This window comes from Cydia fagiglandana, chromosome 5 (genome assembly GCF_963556715.1).
Source record: "Cydia fagiglandana chromosome 5, ilCydFagi1.1, whole genome shotgun sequence".
In the NCBI taxonomy this organism is placed as follows: domain Eukaryota; kingdom Metazoa; phylum Arthropoda; class Insecta; order Lepidoptera; family Tortricidae; genus Cydia; species Cydia fagiglandana.
Genome location: NC_085936.1, coordinates 7,024,450 through 7,043,647, shown reverse-complemented (window position 1 = coordinate 7,043,647; position 19,198 = coordinate 7,024,450). Strand labels below are relative to the sequence as shown.

Sequence of the window (19,198 nt, the reverse complement as noted above, 5' to 3'; positions counted from 1 at the left end):
AGTGATAAGTAAATAGAAAAAAATCCAGGACCGAGACATATTTTGCTGTACAATAGCATGCAAAGTAATCTTAAAGCTAGATTTAAATTTAACCCTCAATATTAGGTAGAAAATTGAGCCTAAATATTAGGTAGAAAATTGAGCCTAAATATTAGGTAGAAAATAGACAGTGCTGCGGTATTTTACACTAAAATGGTATTAATTTATGACCCGTTTCATACCTTGTCACATTGACAATCAATATGAAAGTCACTAGAGACCTCATACTATTGTCACTGTGATGGCTCCTCTACACAATGGGCCAGCGCCGGCCACTCCAAGGGACGCATTTATGCGTTAGAGGGAGCAAGTGATATTGCTGTCTCGTTCTACCGCATGGCTGCGTCCCTTGGAGTGGCCGGCGCTGGCCCATCGTGTAGAGGAGCCATGACAAGCTACAAAATGGGTCATATAAATTAAAACTTTCGACTGTACTCGTAATGTTATGTAGCCAACATCGCGCCTCGTCAATTTGTCACATACACTCGGTTTACAAATGAAAGTTAACAGCGATGCAGTACATTAACTATCACTGATATACCGCAGACTGATGGCCGATGAATCCGAGTAATCACTCAATCCACGGATGCGGGCGGCATACGGCTCGATTCGGGAAATGAATTAGAGATTCACTAGATATGAAATAGTGAAGATATGTGACGTTCCACGGCAAAAGGTACCCTATAGCGGTTGGTGCTTACGCTATTATTAACGCCGCTCCAATATGATTGCGGCCATAAGGTACCTTTAAATAAATAAATAAAATATATATATTATAGGACATTTTTACACAAATTGACTAAACCCCACGGTAAGCTCAAGAAGGCTTATGTTGTGGGTACTCAGACAACGATATATATAATATATAAATACTTACATATGTATATAGAAAACAACCCCGACTCGGGAACAAATAACTGTATCATCATACAAATAAATGCCCTTACCAGGATTCGAACCCGGGACCATCGGCTTCATAAGCAGGGTCACTACCCTTTAGGCCAGACTGGTCGTCGAACCTTTTGTCGTGGAACGTCACATATCGTTACTATATCATATCTAGTTAATCTCTAATACATTTCCCGAATCGCGCCGTAATCTCCTATCGACTCCTAAGACTCGTAAACAAATCCGTGGTAAACATCGGCGCGGAATGATGGATTAAATTATGGTTTTCTTAAAGCTATCAAACAAAGTTTCAAATTGAATACAATACGGTTGTAGCTACTCGTTATTTCGTTGCTCAACTTTTAATTTATATTTTAAAAGCTCTGCCCTTGTTATTGTTTGAGTAGAAGTGAGTTATTGGCCCGGGCTTGATAAAATGTAACGTATAGTGCCCCAATTTCCATTGGATGTAACTGGAGTTCAGCTCAGGGTTAGTCCATCCCATTTGCCCAAATATAGCAAATTGTTTTGTGCAAAATTCCTAGGTACTAGTTTTACTACTAAATCTTCATTTATTTTTCACCTGAATGGTTACTAAATAAGTGCAGGTATTAATTAATTTTTGTTATAAAATTTTGTAGCTTTAAATTCTCGGTAATATCATGTCACTTTAGCATTGATGTGACTCAAAGTATATACATTTATATTCAGCACAAATCAATTCAAGTAGCAGTATTATACCGAAAAATAACTGGCACTCAAAGTATTTTAAACCTTTAAATTCATGTTTTAAATTATAAAGATAGTACATTTTATATAACATACTTATAACTGTGTGCGTGCGTAGCACACATATGTTTCTAACAAATTAAAAATGCAATATAGAAAAATCCGTTTTGACAAATTGACTTCATATTCACGGTTAAAATAAAATGTCAAACGTTCAGTAGGTACAAGCTACCTACGCTGTAGGATTAAGCTATTTTTATCCTTCGACATCATTTTACAAATTAATTGAATTAATTAACCTATCAATACTGTCCTAGAAGCTTATCGATATCCCTCTTGATGGTGTGTGGGTGGATACTAGTGGATAGTAGGCGACAAAATCAACAAAGCGATATGATACGCCTCTTCAAAATCGCTAAGAAGTAGTAAGCAAATTTAGAAAATGCCAATACCTGCCTTAGGAAGATCCGACAATATACCTGTTTAATTTATAGTAGGTAGTACTACGGTACCGATATTTCATAAAAATATAAGCAAATATGATGGCACAATGCTAATGCTTAGCTCCGATAAACGTATTAAGAATATACGAATAGAATCCAAAACTTTCGTAAGTACATATTTATTTTATTTTAAATGAATTTTAAGATACTGCTTTTCGATACGGTAACAGCGTCATCAATTGTTGATACATATCATGGAGTATATATTTTATAAATGATCATAAAATAAAACGACAAACATAAATCTAACAAGTTCAATAAAAGCTTATTTTTTTGGGAGGGCACGGCGAATTTTTGTAGCGATGCAGTCGCGACAAGTATGGTTAAAGTGACATTCCATTTCCAACTGCAGCTGCAATACTGTTCATTTTCTATGGAAATTGACAATGACAGCGACGCGTTTCCATAGTAAAATGAACAGTATTGCAGCTGCAGTTGGAAATGGAATGTCACTCATAGTCGCGATTCTGTTCTGTCGCTGGTCATATGTCATATACCCTCGTATATGACACGATTACTCGTACACGTAAACACGATTCTGTAAATTTGGCCGAAAAGTCGGCGTGTGCTACTTTTTTTGGGTTTGTCGGTAGAGCATAAATTTTAAGTTAGATTTTAATCTAATTTTCTTTTATTAAGCAACAAGTTTTGTATTAAAAAAACGTAATCAATTGTTAATACTTTTTTTTGTTAATAAACTTTTAATAAATAGGTAAATAAACATCAATTATTAAAAAACAATTATAGTTATAAAATCTAACCTATTAATTACAAAATTTACGAAATGAATGCGTGCATACCTGTGTAAGATTTTTACGAAACGAAAATAAACAATGATAAACACCCTCCGAGGGTTAAACGGGGCAACGACCGATTAAGCGCTTGGGGTAGGAAATATGTGGCTGATAAGATATACATTACTACATAAATATATCATAGTTGAGCTAATAAAAAGTAGGTACCGAAACAAATGAAATGTCAGTAAAGAAAAAACCGGCGGCGACGCCGCGAGGGCCGGCGCCGACACGAGCGTGGCATTCAAACGTTTTAGTCGCTTTACATTTCAACGGATATAAAGCAGAGCAATTTACCTTTAATGATGGACCGTGTAGACCTTTTTTTCCCCCAATAAATTTCACGGAATCCCAAGTTTTTATGGGAAGTGAAATACAGGAGGGTTAAAATGGAGTTTTCATTGCTTTTAACCTCATAATATTCATATTGCTCAGTGGAGCAATTCCAAGTTGATAATCCCGGGTGGATGTAACGAGGCAATGTTTAGCCCCGTATTTCACCACACTCTCTTGTTCCGCTCTGACTTTTTCACTTACTGCGTGTGACATACGACCAGCATTAAAAAAAGTCCTTTTTAGTAGGCGTTAAAATTGAAAAAGCATTTATGTTCTAAATACGGTGCTCTTTTATTTTAATATTAGGTTAGTAGACAGTCGAAAAAAAAATTATAGCTATATGTACATATTTAGACACCTTTAAAACTTGTGTAGGCGAAGTCGAAAATCGACCTTTATAAGTTTTTTGTAGGTACTAACCATTAATCAATTGTTTCCTATATTTCTAAATACTTACTTAATATACGTGCAACGCGGCCACTCCATATTACAATATTGTTATAACTACCTAGTGTCGATTAATTCATATTAAATTAATACCATTATTACCTAACTTAATTTAATTTAATTTTACTCATTTTAATTTTATATGGACCTGGTCTGAAATAAAGAATATTCATTCATTCATTCATTACTAACGGCATCGGCATAGGTAATGCTAAATACATAGTTATCATTTTGTTTATACATGTATTACATATATCATTATTTTTAAATTCCATATAAACTTAATTGTTTAAATTTGTCCCGAACGGAACGTGTGTTATTACGGGTCCACACTAGGCAATTGCGGACACTAGTGGAATTTTAACTAAACATTATTTTAGTCCCTCAACGTGCTGTTTTACCCTAACACTATTTCAATACAGTTACTTACTTTGATCCCTGGGTTTAAATTGATAGACATTTCTCTTAAAAACATTCAAATTCGTTTAGTACTTTTATATCAACATCCTAACGTCAACTGAAATAAATGTCATATATTAAGAAAAAGTGACTAACGCCTTCAGTGCCCCAGGCTGGAATCGAACCAGCGTCCTCTGGACAACGGGCCACAGCTGCATAGGTTTCGTAGTCACCTAGAAACCCTTATAGTTTCGCCATGTCTGTCTGTCTGTCCGAGGCTTTGCTCCGTGACCGTTAGTGCTAGAAAGCTGCAAATTGGCATGGATACATAAATCATGTATTGCGACCGAACGGTAAAATAAAAGGTACAAAAAAAAATTTGGGGTATTTACCCATACAAAAAGTTTTACTTGAATTTTTTTTTTTACTTTGTTCCAATAGTGTGGGTTATCGCTGGATAGGTCTTTCAAAACGAATATGGATCTTCTAAAACCATTTTTTGATTTAGTTCATATTTTCGGAAATATGTGCTCCGAAAGAAAAAAAATATGTGTCCTCCTCTAACTTTTGAACCACGGGTCCAAAAAATATGAAAAATATCGTGAAATAAGAGCTTAATAAATACTTTCAATGAAAACTATAGCGAACATGATCGGTCTAGTCATTTTTGAGTTATTGCAAAAAATCTTCTTTTCTTAGTAAAAAGACGCAAGTACAAAGCGCTGCAAAGGTACTCTCTTAAATGAATCTTATGATACTAATACTGCCCTCCTAACAATAAGTGCAATAACTCATATTAAATTATCATTAAATAATATACCTTGTTCTCATACAATGTGTCACACAAGCGACTGAGATTTCAAAATTAGTTATTGCACTTATCGTTAGGAGGGCAGAATAGCCCCCGTTTGGCCTATTTTGACAGAATGGTAACTACGTAACCCTACACCGACATGGTCTTGGCCGTTTTTTTCCAAATATATGCACTTCTTACTGAGGGCTTATGGCGCTCCCTGGCCATCCCTAAGGTAGAACAGTATGGTTCGGACCTTCTAACTGGATCATCTCAGGTAATATAATAGTGTTTCTACTTGAAATAAAAACAAATTGATATATTTTCTGAAAATAATTTAATTTGTTCTAATACTTTTACTAGGTAGTATCCTAAAGTTAAAGTCATTTTTATATTACCTATAATTTTTTCAGAATTTTAGCTCAATTTATTACTGAGCCAATTCATTAGAAAAAACAACATGAATAAACAGGTAGGTACTCGTCATAAAAATTTGCATTACCCTTGAATTAAATGAACAAAGAACAAATAATTAAGATGAAATAGTGTCCCATTCATCAACAACTGGGATTTATTTGCAAGCGGAGTGGCCCAAGGGGGCAAAGTTCTTCGCCTTAGCCAACTTAACGCAACTAAGTGAATGATGGTACCCGCGGGTCTTGATAACATCAAAATCACGTTTCATGACGCATATAGAAATAAATATAACTACCTATATATACCTACTACGTTATGTGTAAACGCCACATTTATAATTATAAAGATCAAAGGACAAAGTAAAATTGAAATGAGTTAATCGGAAGTTATCAAATATAATCTGATCTGACGTTTCGTTTATACAAAAGCTTCGATATCGAGATTTTATTATGGACTGGGAAAAGGAGGAACTGAAACTTTTTTTAATGAAAGCTGGGGTAAGACTATCACCGGGGTAAGACTATCACTTTTATGGACTCCTCATACTGTTTGGCTTGCCCCGAGCGAAATAAACTATGTTAGTCTTACTCCAACTTCAATGATTACATTTTTGTACCTACATAAAAATGTCAAAAGCTGATTCTTCTTCTTCGTGGTCGTGACCTCATGTCTGAGGGACGTGACTCCTATGGGTTATTCTTCCTACTACTGCTCTCCAGGCCTCTCGATCTTCGGCCATCTGCATTGTTGCCTGGAGCGAAGTCTGGGTAATATTGTGTACCACATCTGACCATCTACTGGGTGCACGCCCTCTACTCCTTCATCCGTCGACACTCCCGGTAATAATGCGCCTTTCTAGCGTGTCCGTGCCGCGTCTGATTGTGTGGCCGAAGAATTTGAGGACTCTTTGGGTACAGATGGTGGATAGCCTTGTGGTGATATTGAGCTCCTTTAAGATAGACTCGTTTGTGCGGCGTTCAGTCCAAGATATAATTTGCTGAAGCTGATTACAATGTTATTAAATAAATATTTTCTATCGGGACGTAACCTAGCATGCTTCACAAGTAAAAGCACATTTATGATGACCAGACATCGTAAATTTTATAGCATTTTCGGTGCAGCGGATTGGTGTCAACGGAATTATTCGTATAAACAATTTCAACCCTAATGAATAACTAGCGTTAAATACGTTAATGTTAACCTTAATTAACCATTTCAGTTTGAATTTTCCCAAAAATGCTATAAAATTTATGATATCTGTTGATGCCGTGGGACGTTCGTGATTGACGATAATTGACCAGCCCGTTCGAAGTTCAATTGATGCAAATACGTAAATGCCAAAATATATTTGTCAAACGTCTTCAATCACCTTACCGAACGCTTAACAATCATTGTTGACAATTAGTTCAGTGCAAGCTAAGTGATGAATAAAGAATGGCGATTGTCAAGCCTACGCTTATGCTTCAAAAGCTGGATTGTCTACAAAGCACTATAAGTTTTTTAAATCCAGAATGCAACCGAATGTTGACGGCAAAAATAATTATCACATTTGATTTACACCAGAAACATAATCCGATCAAACTTGCCACTTTAGGGCCCGGTCTTAAAAAAAACGCTATAGTCTCTATCTTTAGGTGTTTAAAAGAGAGTAATAATGATCAAATACTGTAGGTTAAAGTCAGGTAGTTCGGTAACAGCTCCAGGTGATTTTTGTATTTGGTTAGTTAATCAATAAATGTTATGACTACCTACCCGACAATGTACAAAGTATTTGTCTACTCGTACTTTTATTTAAGTACCCTAAATATACAGAGTATAACTCTCTTAAACAGTTAACGTTACATCGCATTTTTGCCTTAGTTTAGGTACCTACTTCAAACACCTCACTTGCAGATGTTACCCAATACATATAGACAATACATAGGTATATATCTATAATGTTATGTAACTCGTATAGTACAGGATAACCAGGTTATTCAGTTTAATGCCCTTACCCAGCGTTGTTTCGCTAGTTACGAACTTCGATTGAATCAATTATTGTTTGGATTATTTGCATAGAATGCTCGGTATGCAATGCAGATTTGGGTGATTTGTATCTTGTATTAAAGTCACACAGTTGAATAATGTTAGTAGATATACATGTTAAGTTCATTAGTTGTACCTATAATATATGTAATGCAAGATATATTATCGATTTGACTCCCCATGTATGTTCAACAAAAATGTATGGATTCGAAGAAAAACTAAATAAAATGTATTTAAAAGTCCACTAAAAGTGAAGAGCAACTTGACGTGGGACCAAAATTTTACTGGCTATTACATATTATTACATGTTTCAGTTATCTTAGATATAAGCTCTCTGAGTTTGCTTACCTAGATGCACCGCGCCTCAAATATTCAACAGTACACTTCAGCAGATATTGCGACTCTAATTTCTCCCGTAGTCCCTTTGCAGTGGTTGTTGTAGGATGCACTTAGTCGTTGTTACCAGAGTATCTGCTCAGGGGACACCTATCGAATAATTAAATTATAAGGCTGGGAAAGACACTACGGTCGTGTAACTATGTAATTTCACATGGATTTTGATTAACCGCTGGAGACAGTTTATAAATTATAATATAAATAAGCAGAAATGATTTTAATCTGTTATAAAAGATCGCTCAATTTTATCATTAACATATCAGCCGAAAGACTTCCTTCCTTCCTTAAAAATCTATGCTTCAATTTTTGCAAAATCATCAAGTAGAGCAGTACGTACCTATTCACTTTGACACGACCCGAAGCGCACCAATAATTGAGAACATTCGATTCAAATTCATATTATCATAAGTCCTTAACAGATTTTAAGATCTAAATACCGCTCAATATGATTTGTCCTTCGGGCAATCCAAGGTTTAGATTTCCTACTGTTTTTTTTAGTGATTTAATGATTTTAATTGAATTTTTTTTTTATTATATTGAAAACATGAGATTTTGTTTTTGAATATCAAAGCTAGCGGCAATAGTGTGTAAAATTGCTGTGTGAAAATAAGTAGGTATTGTGGTTAGCTAAAGCATAAATGAGTATCGTGTAATGTTGGCGAGTTTCTGGGCAGAGTGCCACACGAACCAAACTCGCTATATAACGAGTATACAGAGGGCCTACCGCGAACAACGTTCGACGTGTTGCCTCCCTGTCACACTTACGTACGAATTTACAAGTGTGACAAAGAGGGAACACGTCGAACTTGGTTCGCGGTAGGCCTTCAGGGCCTGGTTAACAAACTCTAAGTGCACTGGTAATCGACTTAATAGTACAACTTTCTCGTAGTTTAATTTGGTAATACTTAATAGCACATTCAGACTACAATAGTGTCAGTAATGTCCTTACTTATTCGATAGTTGTTACTAGAATAAGGATATCTACCTCTAATATTGTCGCTATCTTCCACGCATATCATACCGACATACAAAATGTATATGTACCTCCAAATAACTTGAATAAAAAAATACTCTGAAGCAAATTAAAAGCAATTTTGTCCAACTTAATTATGGGGCCAAATTGCTGTCTACTCGGGGATGGTCGTTGTTGACCAATCAGCGCGTAGAAAGTAAAAGTGTGGCGTTATAAAACATTGTTGGACTGTTGATTCAGGTGTAAAACTATTCACTATTTTATAGCCTGGATTCTGCCTGGAGCTATCTTCTGCCGCATTTCGAAGCAGTAGCTTAGTGGCGTAAAATTATAGATGTAAATTTTTATTTATTTTATTTATTTATTTATTAACATAAAAGTATACAGCTTATACAGATACAATGTCCCACAAAACAGTTTACACGGTGTGACTGTGGGATCGTGCAGTCTCTACTCTCTTATATTACAATAAAGTTTACATCTGTCAATACTAATAATGCTCAACAATTACTAAATGTGATTTACAAGATAACTACGCCGCTTTTTACCAAATTTTACTTTATTGACTTCCTGTCTGATGTCAGAGGGCAGGCTGTTGAGTATATAGGGAAGGCTTTTATGAAGACATCTATCGCCGTAGTAATTAGTAACCCTCGGCACAACAAACTTGCCCGCAGACACCGACCTGGTTCCACAAACATCGTTACGGTGTAACTGGGTATGCTCCTGACTGCCATGATTTCTATACTTTGGTTGGATGCTAAATGTTTGATCCTCAACTAAATGAAAACGAATGAATCAGAGTCCATGCAATGTGTACCTAAATATAGCTGAATTACCATATTGCATAGATTTTTCCTGCCAAAGTTGGGTAAAAGAGGATAAAGTTTGTGCTGGTATACTATCGATTGAGACATAGCTTTGGCAGCTTCTACGCGGAATAAGTAACTGGAAGAAGTTATAGTCTAAAATAAAATACTTTAATGTTCGTATTTTTTTATTACTCACGGAGAAGCAACAGTGGTCCGCATGTACCTATGTACATCTGAATTTTGACACTATGGATGACTATTGACATGATATTTATGATATTAATATGTATGTTACCGTAAAAATAAACAAGGTATTTAGGTACTACCTAGATGTAACTAGTTGAAACTCGTTTTAATAAAGCTATTTAGGTAAACGAGATTCAACTGGAGAGAACGCGTTTAATTTAAACGAGTTTTTTTACGATAGCATTTAATATTATAAGATGACGACTTTTGTTGTATATTACAATTAGTTGTTAAATTTTCAACATTCATTTGTAGGTACTATACCACCATGATTCTAATTATTGGAAGCATTTTAGCATTTAGAATTTCATAGCTACAATGAAAGTAATACAAAAACCATTCCGTGAAATACACAAACAATATATTATATTTACTAAGTCAAATCATGACGTGAATATCCAAAAATAATAGTTAATGTCATATCATTATCAGATCATTATAGAACACAGTTAAAATGTATTTGCTACAAATGTTATTATTATCTAGTGCGGCAAACGCCCACCGCGAGGCGTTGACCAGAGGGCCTACCGCGAACCACGTTCGACGTGTTGCCTACCTGTCACACTTACGAACGAATTTACATGTGCGACCGAGAGACAACACGTCGAACTTGGTTCGCGGTAAGCCCTCGGATTCTAGGACAGTGCCTTAACTAGCTACGAAACTGTAGATTGCGTAGGTAACATCGTAGCGAGTATACTTAGGAATCTCTTCACCTGTATCATGTGGAATAGCGTACTTACGCCGCGATTCGAGAAATGATTTAGAGGTTCACTAGATATGAAACCTTATGGTGGCTGGCGCTTAGGCTATTATTAACGTCGCTCCAATATTCAACCGTTGCAATAGTACCTTTTTCCGTGGAACGTCACATATCTTTACTATTTCATATCTAGTGAATCTCTAATACATTTCCCGAATCGCGCGGTTAAACCTGGAAACATCAAACGCTTAAATAAAGTTCGCTCTAAATAAGCCGCTCCCATACAATCTCGTTGCGTCTCATTTTACATGCGAAACTTCTCCTCACTCTATTTTATTTGCATGACAATTTTTAACAAGATGAACTAGTACAGTCGACGTCAAAGATATGTTTACATTTTTGTACCTTACTCCTTTGTAATAAGGCGAAAAGTGTAAACATCTTTGACGTCGACTGTAAAAGACATATGGTAATTTTCATGTAATTTAAGAAATTCCTTTTTAAAATGAGAGTGTAATTTCGATTGTAAGCAGGCAGCTAGGTTCATGTTGCGAAATTGTCAAGCTTTGATGGCATAAACAGCAAAAATAGGAAGTAACTTCGCTTTAACATACAAAATATACCTACTCTTATTATTTATAAGTACCTCTATAAATGTAAAACCGCAAATATATCAACATCAGTGTTACAGGCTGAGAATTATATCGGTTTGAAGACCACAAGTGTTAAAGAAAGCCAAATGAATCTACAAAATTAACCATTATTTTTGACGGAGCAGATCGCAGGTCCCCATTTTAGCTCTGATAATATTTTACTAAATTGGTTCAGCGGTGTAAGCATGAAACAGTAACAGACAGACTAACAGAGTTTTTTTCGCATCTATTTTAATAAGTACCTAGGAATTCCATTCCAACAGGATTCATTTTTAACAAAGCAAGAACAAACCTAATTAATTAAATCGTCAAACATTGAAACTGAAAAAATTTATGATAAATACATCGTGAAATAATAATACAAGTATAAGATTTAAAAAAACAAGGGTTCAAAGGGGATTAGAAACTCGAAAGACAAACAACTCATGACGCCGCGGGCCGAGACTAAATATATTAGATATTGTCTTGATAACCTTTAATTAGTAAATTGTGAATTTAAAAAACCGGGCAAGTGCGAGTCGGACTCGCGCACGAAGGGTTCCGTACCATAAAGCAAAAAAAAACGGGAAAAAATGCAAAAATAAAACGGCCACCCATCCAAGTACTGACCACGCCCGACGTTGCTTAACTTTGGTCAAAAATCACGTTTGCTGTATAGCCCCACTTAAATCTTTATTTTATTCTGTTTTTAGTATTTGTTGTTATAGCGGCAACAGAAATACATCATCTGTGAAAATTTCAACTGTCTAGCTATCACGGTTCGTGAGATACAGCCTGGTGACAAACAGACGGACGGACGGACGGACGGACGGACAGCGAAGTCTTAGTAATAGGGTCCCGTTTTACCCTTTGGGTACGGAACCCTAAAAAATATTCTCAAGGAGGTATTAAAGCAACTGAGAAATAAGACCCCAATCTAAATGAGAGATAAACTGCCCGATTCGAACTTCAAGATACGTCAAATGTTTGTTCTAGATTACATATGTCAGTGTCAAAAGTGACGTTTTTGTTTGAAGAAACGTCAATTTTGACACTGACATATCTAAAGGCCGATAGTCAATGGATGCGACTATATTTGCCATTTTGCATATATATTTAGCAAACTGAAGTAGATGTGAGTGAGCGGGCCATATCTGCCGCATAACTCATGACCAGTGTTCTATATAGGGGTATAATGTTCTCTGTGTCATGTTTTTTTTGATATTGGTGAGCTATAAATAATATATTTATTCTATTGTACAAATCAAAGTCATGCAGCTAAACCTTGAACATGTCCGTAGCTGGCCCTATTTGCTTCTTACTAATCGACTCTGTTAAACGTTACACCTATCAAAGCTTCAGATGTCTAAAGTTTTAGTATACTGCTTAGCCTGTTCAGAAATCATATCAGTTTCTTAAATTAAGAACATAGAAATTGTTATTTATTTATTTATTTAAACTTTATTGCACAAAACATAAAAATAATGTACAAATGGCGAACTTAATGCCTAATGGCATTCTCTACCAGTCAACCATCTATTATCGTAGGAGTAGTTAAAATATGAGTTTATTTGGGCGTAAAAGTCTCATCCCAATTCAGAATTTTACAGTTATTGGCGTTCAACTTTATTCACCCTCTTAACTACGCCCTAAATGTAAATTAGTCGTTCAATGTTCCGTAACAAAAACTCGTCTGAAAACAGTAGATATGGTTTGTCTCAAGGAAAAAAATACTTCTAATTTTATAATAATTTAATTGACCTGGTAGCTATTTAATAAATATTAGTGAATTGCATTAATTTTTATTTCTTTTAGAGTTACTCAAGCAATACAAAATTGAACTCTGTCTTGGATACATAACGCTTAGAAGATATAACCAAACGGAGACGCCTTGTTTGTTATTTTCTGTACAAAACAGTCTGCCGATTTTTGCGGGAGAGGGGTACGAGTACGTCAAAAGTATACGTAACATAAAAAAAGCCATGTCAGATAAACGTCAGTCCATACAACGTGATCATTGGCCGCCTATTTTCGACAGAGGGGAACGCCTGTTAATGGCTACTCCGTTTGGTTATATCCTCTAAGACATAACGTCATCAAAGCTCGTATTAGGTACTTGTCCCACCGCCGACGATGAGCGATAAGCGAGTAGAACGATAAATTAGAAACAAGTGGGCGAGCGGCGAGAAGAGTGTTAGCTCCAATAGCTTTGTCGCTCGGCTATAAGCGAGTTTTCGAGTGCGACGGGCTATTACTCGCGTCACTCGCTCGGGCGGTGCAGCGTAGCCGAAAACGCAGACGTCGCAGACTTGTTCAAACTACGAAGCGAGCATCGCCGAGCGAGTACCGCTGAGCCAGTTTTATCTTATCGCGGCGACAAACTAGTAGAGCGAGTGTTCTCGCCGGCAGTGTGAACAGCCAGCGATGAACTATTAATATATGTGTTTCTTTTACTAACACAGGATCCTAATCTTTTGTTCGTTTCTTGGGCTAGAAAATCGCCGATAGTTAACCGCTTACTCGCTCTTAGTGGGACAAGGCCTTAGATTTAGGCGAGACTGAACTAATTAATTAATAAATTGTAAATTGACACAGTCCCTGCGTTAACATTATATCTAGTAATAATTGATCAAGGCTGGAATTACTACAACAGAATCCTAATGACGATATGTTAATTTATTAAATGCATTGGAATTTCATTGTACCTACATTAGCTACTTATAATATGAAATAATATTCTAATTTTCTTTTAGGTAAATGACCTGTGACGTTATATAATTATGCTAGTTTTTTGTTATATGTATATTTATGGTAATCTTTACATTTTTACATTCTTAAAAATAAATTCAAAAGATATGTTGGTTTCAAATGATAGGTACAGTAAAGATATGAAGTTGAACCTACCTTCTAAATAAATAATGAAATATTAGTTAAGTCTAACCTAAAGTACTTTACATTTTATTTGATATCTATAGATTTACAGCTATAAGTACTTGTGAAAATAAACACTAATTAATCATACCTTAAACAATAGTTGCCATCAAAAATAATTATTCTTAATTCCAGCATAATTACTAATATATGTATATGAAATTTTCACCTAAAATCAAACACTGTTAGGTGATAGGTAGCATACAAATCTCTGATTATCCTTATGTCATCAAACAATGAGTAAGAGTTATTTACTGATACGGTAATAATAATCTAAAGTTGTTTGTTTTACCATTATGGTAACATTCCATTTCTAAGCGCAACTGCATTACTGTCAATTTTACTATGGAAATTGACAATGACAGCGACGCGTTCAGTACCGGTAGTGCAGCTGCGGCTAGAAATGGAATGTTACCATAATGTTATTCGTACCTAATGTCAGCTGAATTTCTCTTAAAACAATTTAACTCCACAAAGATAAGTTTTTTTACATAAGCAATACAATCAGACAGCTATTAAGTAGGACATATACATATTACTTTCTTTACAATTTACAATTATTCCGCAAAGAGCTTAATTGCATAATTCAGAATACTGCGAATAACCCTTAAGCGGCAGCCATACGTGCACAGCTGCCAATCAGTCTCAGAGACAACAAAGCAATATTTATTTTCACCACACCAGCTCGGAAAGGGTTACTTTGCACTTCAAAAACTGATAGCAAAGTTGCATTTTATCACGTGAGGCAAAGTAATCAAATGCAAATTTTGAGTTGTTTTCTTATGTTTGCTGGTAGAATTGACTTTTGATTGATGATTTTGGATGATAAATATTTAATAACATTCATTTCGATTTGATTTGGTTTGATTTTGTTTGATATTTTACATTTAATATTTGCTTCGGGTTAGTGTGGTGAAAAATTTTGTGTTTCATTCGGGGGCAAATTTTGTTTAACCCCCGTGCTTTGAAACCCTCGCAATGCTCAAGATTCCTCGCTACGCTCGTGGTTCGATTTTGGAATCTTTCGCTTGCTCGGGTATCAATATTAGCACGAGCGGTTAAACAACAAGTTTGCCCCCTTGTAAAACAAATAACTATTATTAAATAGTTGGACATCCACTGTTGACATGCTACGCTCGAGCGCTCTGAATCACTCATTGGAGACTCCAGAATCATGAGCATTACTCAGTGATCATGAGAGGTGGTGCGCGGACTCAATTTGGGATCGTCGGGTGGATATCGAGTTATTTATATACACCTTTCTCGATATCACCCTCGAGACGTTACTGTCTTAATTAAAATTACTAATGAGATCAAAAAAACAAAACAGCACCCATCCACCGGCATCGCTCTGTTGTAGTCTTGTAGTCTGAAATCTAAAATAAAACAGGATTTATATAAAACATTTCGCTAATTAACCATCGCTAATAATATAAATGTTTTTGTCTCATCGGCTAATTGAAAACAGGGGGAAGGGATTGCGGTAATACAATAACAAGAAACTTTGTTTATTTAGACTGAATAATCTAATTAAGTTCCACGTGTTTTCTTTTTGTCTTCTACGAAGGTTTCCAAGTATTATTATCTGAGAAATTACATTTTCTTTGATGCTATATTGGTAGTAGGTACCTAAAACTACATGCCTACTACTACCACTACATCTACTTGCTTAAAATATGCATGCACATGTATAATACCATTAATTACTTCAAGCAGAGTCCAAGCCGCAGTGATTTGAAATTATAAATAAATAAATAAATAAATATTACAAACCTGGGGCAAATTTTTTATCTTTAGTTTTGTAAGTTTTATTATGTTTGTTTATTCCTTTCTTTGTTTTTATCAATAAAAAAAAACTAATATTACAGGACATTTTTACACAAATCGACTGAGCCCCACGGTAAGCTCAAGAAAGCTTGTGTTGTGGGTACTCAGACAACGACATATATAATATATAAATACTTAAATACATAGAAAACAACCATGACTCAGGAACAAATATCTGTATCATCATACAAATAAATGCCCTTACCAGGATTCGAACCCGGGACCATCGGCTTCATAGGCAGGGTCACTACCCACTAGGCCAGACCGATCGTCAATTATGGGTCGATTTTTGAGTACCTGAAGTACCGAAGCTTCCTTTTTATTAGTAGGTATCGGCTTGATTCGGGAAACGAATTAGAGATTCACTAGATAATTATGAAATAGTAAACATATGTGACGTTCCACGACAAAAGGTACCATTGCCCTGGCTTAATATTGAGGCGGCGTTAATAATAGCATAAGCGCCAGCCGCCATAAGGCACCTTTTGCCGTGGAACGTCACATACCTTTACTATTTCATGTCTAGTAAATCTCTAATATTAATTTCCCGAATCACGCCGTATCTCATCGCGCGAGCTACGCGCTACGAGCGTAGCCGATAACATAGGAAACTGTATGTAGCAACGCCTACGAACAAAGAACCTACTGCCCGATTCGAAAGGTTAGGTTAGATTAGATTTATCAGTGTCAAAAGTGATGTTTACATTTGAAGAAACGTCATATTTGACACTGACATAATAATATTTAATCTTTATCGTATCTAGCCGTAATATTTGACGTATCCCAACGTTCTAAGCGGGCCGCTAGCGAGTCGGTGGCAGTGAATGTGTTAAAATAATAATCGATCTATCCATTTAAAGGTGTATTTTTGAACTAGTGATATCGTGAGTTTACTATTGTTATAAAAATAAAAAGATCTTACCTTGTGTACCGAAAGGCGTTATTTCTGACGCCTTATCAGCAACTATGTTCAGCCTTTGGACAACTGAGTTAAAAAAAAACAATTTAAGTAAACAAACAATGAGGTATTTGTTATGAACTATGAAATGGGTGAAATTACGTATTCTGGAGTATATTGAAGTGGAAAATAACTACTGACTTGATCACAGAAACAAATAAAACTATTTTCACAATAACTGTATTGTTTAGGGGCTTACGGCGTAAATAGTTTCCAAGTTATTCGATTAACAGAGGTCACGTTGACCTCTAACCTAATTTTGAATAAAATGAAATTAATTTTCTAATAGGCATTACTGAATTGCATAGTAACTAATATAAATTTTAAACAATAAAAAAGGTGTTTTATTTTTTATTAATGATTCCATGTTGTTTGTTCACCCATACAGGGAGTGACTACCAGAAATCTAAAATTTGACATTGACTTATCATGTTAGTAGACTAGAACGACGTAGAATCTTTTAGCACTTATGATGATCATCAAAATAGAATACCAAATAAAACGATAAATATACACAAACAATAACAATAAAGTAAATATAAAACATACCATTTTTGTTGTCCAGGGCAGGTTGCGGCATAGCTTGAAAATGAAATTCTAGGATTAATTTAACTGTGTATGTAACGTAGCAAAACACGTAATGCTTAAATCTATTACACAATCTAATAGTACCTAGTCACAAACAGACATTAAAATCACAGCTGAAGTTGAGCTTTCTAATAGTACTTTATATCAATAGGTTAGGTTATAAGTACCTACCTACAGCAAACTAGTAAGGATTATACTAATGGTCCACAAGTTATGGAGGCAGCGCAGCGCAACTAGCTATCTAAGTTTGTTTCGTCAAAAGCTTGTCCTTTTAAGCCTGGCTAATTGGCAAACATTCAGATGAATTGCTAGCAATTATTAAGTGTTTTATTATTATAAAACACAAATTCCCTAGCGGGAAAAGGGGATTTTTCCAGCGTTACTGGCAGTAAGTAATTTTCGTTATTTTACCTAGAAACTCAAAGCTAAATTTATAAACTTCTGATTTACAATATTAAAATAATCAAATTTAACATGATTGAATTGATTTGTTACGTAATACCTAAAAAACGGCTCCGTGGCACCAATAGTTATCAAATAGTTTATTTTTTGCTATTTTATGCACACGAACATTATATTTAGCTAATTCACAATTTTTAACAAAAAAAAACCGACATCAGAAAACCGTTTTATCAATAATCAATTCTACAAAAATCACTATTGGAGAGTGTTTTTGAGACAGATACATTAGGTTCCGGTACATAATAAAAAAACCGTCGAATGAAGAGCCTCTACATTTTAAAAGTCAGTCACAATGCTTAAAGAACTGTAAGAGAGAGATTTTCTCTCTCCCCAACGGATTTAAAGAGCTACTTACCGAACTCCGATTTAAACTTTCACGGTTTTAACACATTATTATTCACTTTAATGGGACTTAACCGCGTATACGGCGGACGTACATGGTGTATAGGACAGCATTATAGGTAGACTTATATCGCCCGGGATATGGACCGTGATCGTAACCGTGACCGGGACATTTTGTCGATATAAGGGCCAGTTGCACCAACCACTGATCAACGTCAGCCGGCGCGCTCCGGCGCTTTACTATGAAACTTTCCATACATACAAATTTAGTGAACTCTTTAACGATACGAACAGTTTGGAGCAACCGACCCTAAGTCTAGTGAAACTAACCGCGAATCATTCACAACTGTCAGCATTATAAGTACCCGTGGTCTCGTAGAAAGACTTCGAGACCACGGAGACAATGCGGTCTTCAAAGCGTCAGATATCATTTTAAAGTGTAAGTAAGTGTAACCTATACGCGGAACTGTTTAAAGACTTACGATATAGTTTGATGGTGCCCTCGGTGTCGCCCAAGGCGTTCTTGGAGACACACTTGTAGGCGCCGTAGTCAGCGCTCGTGACGCGTTTGATCGGCAGCCGAATCACTGACCGGAACGCCCCGTCAAACTTCTGGGGCTCCAAACCTCCACCTACGCATTATAAATTTAGCTCAACTACTTCATATAATTGAAATTGACATATAAGGTATACCCACATAATTATATTACAATAGGTAGGCTATATATAGTTAAGGTTCACAAACGCGAGGAAACTAAACAAGGGTTTTGATGAAAATAGTGATAAGGCCATTGACATTAACGTATAATAAGCACAATTAAAAAACTACTGTAAGCACAATTAAATTTTAAGTTCCAGACATTGGGACTGCTAAATAATGCTCAGTCGGTACGAACTTAGACGACGCTATTTAATAATACGGGTACCTATTTCTAACATTTATTTACACATTAGTGCT

General features: G+C 35.6%; 1 protein-coding gene across 1 annotated transcript in view; it reads right to left on the bottom strand.

Moving 5' to 3' along the window:
- Positions 1 to 14,101: 14,101 nt before the first annotated feature.
- Positions 14,102 to 19,198, bottom strand: part of LOC134664398 (lachesin-like) — a 28,181-nt gene continuing 23,084 nt past the window's right edge. Inside the window, exons 7-10 of the mRNA XM_063521021.1 lie at positions 18,723 to 18,872; positions 17,398 to 17,430; positions 16,813 to 16,875; positions 14,102 to 15,439 (exon numbers count right to left, since the gene is read on the bottom strand). Coding sequence (XP_063377091.1) covers positions 15,333 to 15,439; positions 16,813 to 16,875; positions 17,398 to 17,430; positions 18,723 to 18,872 — 353 coding nt within the window. The 3' untranslated portion in view covers positions 14,102 to 15,332. The remainder of the gene's footprint in view (positions 15,440 to 16,812; positions 16,876 to 17,397; positions 17,431 to 18,722; positions 18,873 to 19,198) is intronic.